General features: G+C 40.2%; 1 protein-coding gene across 1 annotated transcript; it reads left to right on the top strand.

Moving 5' to 3' along the window:
* The first annotated feature begins 4,970 nt into the window (after positions 1–4,970).
* Positions 4,971–7,262, top strand: LOC141613175 (uncharacterized). Its single transcript, XM_074431915.1, has 3 exons — positions 4,971–5,417; positions 5,606–6,250; positions 6,564–7,262. The coding sequence occupies exons 1-3, from the start codon at positions 4,971–4,973 to the stop codon at positions 7,260–7,262; spliced, it is 1,791 nt and encodes a 596-aa protein (XP_074288016.1).
* The last annotated feature ends 351 nt before the right edge of the window (positions 7,263–7,613 follow it).

Here is a 7,613-nt window from a genome sequence, read left to right as displayed (position 1 = left end):
CGGGTTAGGTGGTCCACATCTTGGTCTTCACTATTTTTGACTATTTCTTTGACCACGGAGTTTTCAATGAGATACTCGTCCTCATCATCATCGGCCCAAACTCCATTGATTGTAGCTAGTTCTTTCATTCTCATGATTTCGTCTTCTAATCGTATGATTTGGTCGACTAGTTTATCAACCACGGTGATTATTTCTTGCATAGTCGCATTTCGTGAGAAGATTAATGGCACATGCTCCTTAGGTGTCGCTTTGGGATCATGTAAAATTGTCACCACATTTTCTAATTCCCAAACTTGCCTATCCACACTCCTTGCCCATGTGATGAAGTCGGAAATGGTAGGGGAGATAGTATAGTAGAACCCCTCACTCTCAATTGCATGGATATCATTTTCGACTTGGGAAATGAGATGTGAGCAATCTAAGGTAGATTCGTCACTTGTAATCACTAGAAATCCAAGAGGATTCTGAGTGTTATTAGGTTTACCTCCCGGCGGAATTGGTAATCGACCATCTTCAATCATGTCTTGAAGCACATTTTTCAATTTGTAGCATTTTTCTGTGTCGTGCCCCTTTCCCCTATGGTCTTCACAGTACGAGTTTGCCTTGTTTCATTAACCTTTTTAGAGCATTGGAGTAAGTGTCCCCAAGATTTGTGAATTTCCTTGGTGGGGTATTTTTCTTGGATGGCTCGAGAAGGTTTACTTCATCGGTCTTGCTAGTGGAGCCATATGAACGACTTGTTGATCCTTGGTATCCTCGGCCTACCGTTTTGGACAAGAGTCCTTTGCGGATGTCATCTTCAATTCTTGTCTCTAGTACGGTTAAGTCCTTGAAAGACTTGATGTTTTGGTACCTCAAGTGATTGGCATAGATGGGCTTTAAGTTGTCCACGAATTTCTCCACAAGGGTAGCCTCATCCAGACGTTCAACTAGTTGGGTACTAGTCTTTCTCCACCTACTTAGGAAGTCGGTGAATCCTTCTTTGTCATTTTGGGTAAGAACCTCTAGAGTGCGCATGTTAACTTCGATCTCAGCATTATCCGCGTATTGCTTAGAAAACTCGATCGCGGCCTCTTCCCACGTAGCGACCTTCTTGTGTTCCAAAGAGTAGAACCATTGCTTTGGGATGGTGTCAAGAGATGAAGGAAAGATCCTTAAGAACATCTCGGGTTTGATGCCTTTGATAGACATGTAATCCTTAAAAGCACGGATATGGTTCAAAGGGTTCTCGTGCCCCTTGAATTTAGGGATATCCGTCATGTTGAAGTTGGTTGGTAATTTGGAGTTCACGGCCTCATACTTGCGATTATTCTCCATGTAAATGTCATTCCCCGTAAGGTACATCAATTGCTCCTCTAGGTGTTGGAGTCTTTTCTCGGCTACAGTCATTCCCATGAAAGGATTTTCATCCTTGGATTCATCCACGTAGTGACCTACTACTTCACTTTCATGAGGAGGCAATCTCCCCTCTACGGCGTAGATCCGACCTTCGATGGTCTCAAGGCGATCATGGACTTGGTCTTGGGTCACTTGGATGTGGGCTAGCGCGGCTAGGATTCGATCATTACCATCTTGAAGTTGATTGAAGTTCGCGTCATTTGTTTCAGGCATCTTGAAAACTGGATAAGAGATCGATGACGAATCAAAACACGATCGACCATTCTAACACACTTGCTAAAAGAAGAAATGTTTTGACTCGTGAAGTGGGTGTGTGCCACTTGTGTTGAGTGAGCTTTGAAGAAAAGACAAGGATTTGAAAATGTGTATCCTAGTCAACTATAGTGTAGCTGTAGGAGTGGACTCGAACTGAGGTTTTGAAATGAGCTTTGGCCCGAATTTTGACTTGACAAACGGACAGAGTTTTGACTGGGTTTTGCGCTAATTAATGGCCTATTTCGAAATTTTGATTAAAAAAGGGTTTTGATTTTTGCAAAAATCGTCATGGTTTCGTTTAGAAATGGTGATCACGTAAGGTACAAACATTTATACAAGCATTATAACGGGATGCTGAGTGCATTTAAAAGGGTTTTGGTTTAAAGGGTGGGTTGCCATACCGAACCATCAAACCCGAAGTCTGTGGAGAGGCTCGTACCAGACAAGAGTAAGGCCGATTCCTAGTCCATTTCCTCAAGTAGTGAAGGCCCTTGATACAAACAAGAGTAAGCATCATGGTATGGATGACGTCAATCGCTATCCATCCTTGGGCCCGAATAAGAATTAGGACCGTTTAGATGGGACGATTGGTCGAATGGGTTGGGTTGGGCCTAGGAAAGCCGAATAAAACAATCTAGGAAGACCGAGTTATGAAAACCGACAATTGTCTTGTACAAATTATTCCTTAACCTTGTCCAAGTTTCACCCTTAGCTACACGTAAGTGTATTATCCCCAGCGGAGTCGCCAAACTGTGGACAGCGGGGGCGCTTGGGAGGAAGAGAAACAAGCGTTTGCATTTTTGTTGGAGTCGCCACCAATTTTTATGGGAAATTGGAACCGTTCGAATACCTCATGTCATGTCAAGACATAAAGTAGTGACATGAACACTAAGCAATCGTTGCCCTTAGCATTCTATGTCTAGAATGACTCTCGTGGATGCCAATGAACACGGATGTTCACAGAGATCTGGAGTAAGGGGTGAGGGTACGTATTAGGAAGCTCTTTTGATCGAACACCTAATCCCACCCGCCTCGATAGCGACCTCTACTAATGATTAGGGAAGTTATTCGTACTCGATATATCGTCGATTATATGCATGCAATGCAACATCCAAGTTTTGATCTTAGCATGTGAAGATTTAGCTAAGTCGGTGAACAGTTAGTTAGCATGCAATTTGGTCAAAGTAGGATTTAATGCTCAATTACATGTGAAAACATACAAGTGATAAAAGAAATATAATAATTATAAATTACAATAATTACATTGGGATAGGCGATTTATGTCGAAAATACCTTCAGAACGGATAATTTGAGAAAAAGAAATAAAAGAAAGAATTAGACGAATAAATCAGCGTGATAATACGAATAATAGTTAATTATACGTAAGCTAATTAAACTAGGTCAAGGCAAAACGGAAGTTGGGGACGAGAATTCAACCGGAGCAAAGCAAGAGTGAAGCTGCGTCCTTTTGAATAAGCGCAGCAGACGCTGCGTCTTTCTGACCAATTCACGTTTGTGAAGCGGAATTGCGTGTTGTTAATACTCGTTGGTAAATTTAACGATTGATTAATATATTTACTCGGATGAAAGTGATTAATAGGTTATTTACATATGAATGGGGGTCATGAAAGCAATAAAACATGGATGAGACGGAATATTACTAATTATTTACATGGATGAACGATTGATTAATGAATTAAACTAACTAAACAAATTAATTAGACTAAACATGATGAGTTAATGACAAATAATGACTAATACATGATGAATGACAGATGCAAATATATCAATGACGAAGTCCAGAAACTCAATATGAATGAATCGAACCTCCAAAATCCGAGTTGAATTTAATGACGAAAACTCGCAAATATGGATTACTTGGGATTTAAGTCGGATTTAATGATGAATTAAACATGTTAATGATGATAAATAATATACATGTGAATTATTATGCTACTACCAAAGAATTAACAGGAAACAAACGAAAACAAATAAGAAGTAAACGAATTACAGAGGACGAAGGAAGAATAAAGGAAGCAGGAACTGCGGCAGCCTCACGAAGAGGCGAAGCAAGGACTGCGCTCCTTCGAAGAGGCGCAACAATTGCTGCGTCCTTTCTCGACGGTTTGTTTTCTGGAAATCCGTAAAAAGGGTTTTTTTTAAAAGCATGATTTAGAAATCGGTTTTAATGATATTTTCGACATAAACCTTACAATAATGATTACAATGAAATAAAATACAATAAATAAAGAGAGATTATACACCCTCAGACTTACATGTTTGACGAAACGAGATGAACTAAGATATCGATTAGTGATGCTCGACGCGAATGTAATGAAAGTGCCCTCATAAGAGGAAAACGATTAAATTAATTAAGTTGATTGATTGTGGAGTTGGTCAAATTGGTCGGTCATGCAAACGAGGCTGGTACTCAGAAGGATCCGAGCTTACGTGGTCGAAAGATCAAACACGTAGACGCCAAAAAGTAAGAACAAGGTCTAGAATGCAAAGGGAGAAGAGAAGGGCGGACACTCGCGTGAGAAATATGAGGAGCGAAGGCTCCTATTTATACTAATCACGTGAAGGAATAGGGTTTCAGAGAGTCTTTGGAAGTGAATCTCGGAAAGATATGAAAAAGATACGAAATTCATGCATAAAAGAACCTGGGAAGAGGCGCAGCAGTCACTGCGTCTCTTGGAAGAGGCGCAGCAGTCACTGCGTCTCTTGGAAGAGGCGCAGCACCTGCTGCGTCTGTTCCCATGTGGTTTCCTATTGCGGAAGAAAGATTTTCGCGTTTAAGTTATGGAATAAAGGGATAATTTGGTTTTCCTTAATATTTATGTGAATATTACGGGAAATTGTTTACCAAAGATTAAAGATTATGAAATATTTGTTAAAATATGGAATAGAAATATCCGGAACATTCCAGAACATTCTGACTCGGGATTTAACGGTTATCAGAAAATGAAGACGGTTTTAGACCCGGACTCCAAATGTACTCTAATTACTGTCAAAACGACCGTATCGGCACGTAGATGAAATTAATGAGGTAGACGTTACTGTTTGAGCAATCACTTGACGATAAACTTACGAACTGTCACAAATCGTTTCGCGTACCAAACATGCGGCCCAATCATCACCGGGTGGTTTGCGGGAGGTGCAGAAATGAGGTATCTACATGACAATGTTTGAGGATGGATGGAATTTCTACATCCGGTACACAACGCCGAATGACTTGATCTTGGCACATCTTCTATAGGTATGCTTAATGCTCCATGTGGAAAGACTTTCTTGACTTTGTGATTTTTCAGTTGCAAATGGCAAAGAAACCTAAATCAAAATCTTCTCTTAACAAAAGAAAAATTATCTCTAAAGCTAAATTACGACTGTCTTTCTCTAATATGGAAAATCTGAGGCTTGATAATAGTGATGATTCATTGGAACCAACTGAGGTAGAGGCATCCAGTTCTGATGTACCAGCGATTCCGCAATCTGCTGAAGCGAAAACCACCAGATCGGTTAGTGAGATTGTGGGGATTCCAGTCATTAACTTGGATACCGTCGTTGAAGATGATGTTGAATCAATTGATGAGGAGAACCCTGTTGATGATGCTGCGACTGAGGATAATCCTGTAGCAGATGAAGCTAGTTGGACTCAGGTTACTGGTAAGAAACGTCCCTACTCTCCTGTTTCATCTCAGAAAGAGGTTCTTCAGATAACTGCTGAGGAAGTGCAACCTGAAATTGAATATTGGTCGACTGCAGTAATTTGTTATGTGTTAGGGGTAACCCACCATGGGCGCGTCTGTCAGGTTTTATTACTAATTTGTGGGGGAAATATAAATTTGATAAGGTGTCTTTTCTGCCCAATGGAGCGTTCCTGGTTCATTTCCCTACTTTGGAGTGTCGAAATCTTGTTCTTAAATAAGGATTTCCTATGTTTGAAAATAAGCCATTGGTTGTTAAACCCTGGACTGAGACAACTTCCATGGCTAAAGAGCCTGTCAAATCTGTCCCAGTGTGGATACGTTTGTGTGGTCTAGGTTTGAAATTTTGGGGGGAAAAAACTTTGGAAATACTTGCTACCTTGGTGGGGAAGTACATGCGTGCTGATAGTGCTACTCTTGAGAAAACCAGACTAGGGTATGCAAGACTTATGGTAGAAGTAGAGGTTGGTCAAGAGTTCCCTGAGAAGATATACTTTAAGGATGAGAAAGGCAATGATGTCTGTGTGTGTATTGAATATGAATGGAAACTTGTGGTTTGTGGTTCCTGTAAGGGCATTGGTCACATGAAGGATGTCTGTAAGAAGACAACTGCTGCTCCTCGCATAATTCAGGTATGGAGACCAGTGGTTAAGCCTACTGTGTCTCAGCCACAGCCTACTACTCTGAACAAACCAGAGGGGGTGATACCATCCACTCCTTTGTTTGGAGGGGTAACCTTTCACAACTCTGACCATTTACCTGTTTCAGCCAGTCCTATTATTCAAAGAGTGAGGCAAGAACATGCTCCTGTGTCTCATCTCAGACCTGGAACATCATATAAAGCAGCTGCTTCTCCTTCTAAGGACACTGCTAGTACTGTTGAGACAAGGGTAGTACAAGAAGAAGGGGAGAGTAGTATCAATATTACTTGTGATAATGGATAGATTGGGATTTTGGCATGTTAGGGGTATGAACAACCCAAATAAACAGTTAGATATTAAGCAATTTCTTTTTCAAAATAAAATTGGTTTATTTGGATTAGTGGAGACTAAAATAAAGGAGCAGGATTTTGTGGTTGTGCTCAATCATTTAGGAGTTCAGTGAAAAGGTATCAACAATAATGTGCATCATCCTGGTGGAAGAGTCTGGATTATCCGGGTTCCTCATGTTTTTAATGTTCATCTCATTGCTGACAGTGACTAGCATATAACTGTTGAAGTTTCTGACATTACTTCAGGAGATATTTTCTGGTACACTGTTGTGTATGGGTCTAATTCTGATAGTGATAGGCTCAATCTCTGGGAGCAGCTTAACCAGATCAAGGATCAATGTTTAAAACCTTGGTGTATATGTGGGGATTTCAATTCAGTTTTGGATTACAATAAAAGGCTGGGTAGAGAAGTGATTTGTAGTGAAATTAAAGATTTCAAGCAGTGTGTTGATTATTGTGAGGTGACTGACATTGTTGCTCATGGATCTTTTTTCACTTGGAATAATAAGCAAGACCCTTCTACTCGTGTTTTTTCAAGAATTGATAGGTGCTTAATCAACATTGAGTGGATTCGGTTGTTTCCTGACAGCTCAGCTTATTTCATGAATGAAGGAACATTTGATCACTGTCCCTGTATTTGCTATAGAAGGAATGAGGCAACTGTCAGAAACACTTCTTTTAAATACTTCAATATGTGGAGTTTAGACTCTAAGTTTAAAGAAGTGGTGGCTACTGAATGGAATAAGAATATTTCAGGGATCAAGATGTACCAAGTTGTCACTAAGGTTAGGAATCTGAAGAAGCCTTTGAAGGAGTTAAATAAGAACAAGTTTTCTGATATTGAGAAGAGTGCTGAAGTTGCTAGAGTCTTGTTGGATAGTCTGCAAACTGCTATGCATATTAACCCTTAGGATCAACAACTCCTAGCTGCTGAACAGGAAGCTGCAGAGGAATTTAAAACCTTAAATAAGGCTAGAAATAAATTTTTACAACAGAAAGCAAAGGTGGAGTGGTTGATGGAAGGAGATGAGAACACTAATTTTTTCCACAGCAGGATAAAAGCCAGGCAAATCCATAATAAGGTATCTCAAATTGTTGATATTGAGGGGGTCAGTCATCAGGATCCTCTGGGTATTGAGAATGCCTTCTTATCTTATTACACTGAACTGCTGGGATCAAGTAAACCTACAACACCAGTGCATAAACCTACTGTAAGAACGGGCAATATAATTAATGACCACCATGTCCAAAAGTTGTTTAGA

The sequence above is a fragment of the Silene latifolia genome, chromosome 11, assembly GCF_048544455.1.
Source record: "Silene latifolia isolate original U9 population chromosome 11, ASM4854445v1, whole genome shotgun sequence".
Lineage (NCBI taxonomy): Eukaryota > Viridiplantae > Streptophyta > Magnoliopsida > Caryophyllales > Caryophyllaceae > Silene > Silene latifolia.
This window is presented reverse-complemented; position numbering and strand designations above follow the sequence as displayed.

Bases quoted from the DNA above. Each gene is read 5' to 3' on its own strand.
- LOC141613175 (XM_074431915.1), top strand. From the start codon at position 4,971: ATGGCAAAGAAACCTAAATCAAAATCTTCTCTTAACAAAAGAAAAATT. The intron at 5,418-5,605 runs GTAATTTGTTAT...TTTGAAAATAAG, and splicing joins TTGAATATTGGTCGACTGCA to CCATTGGTTGTTAAACCCTG. The intron at 6,251-6,563 runs GTAGTACAAGAA...GACAGTGACTAG, and splicing joins CTAGTACTGTTGAGACAAGG to CATATAACTGTTGAAGTTTC.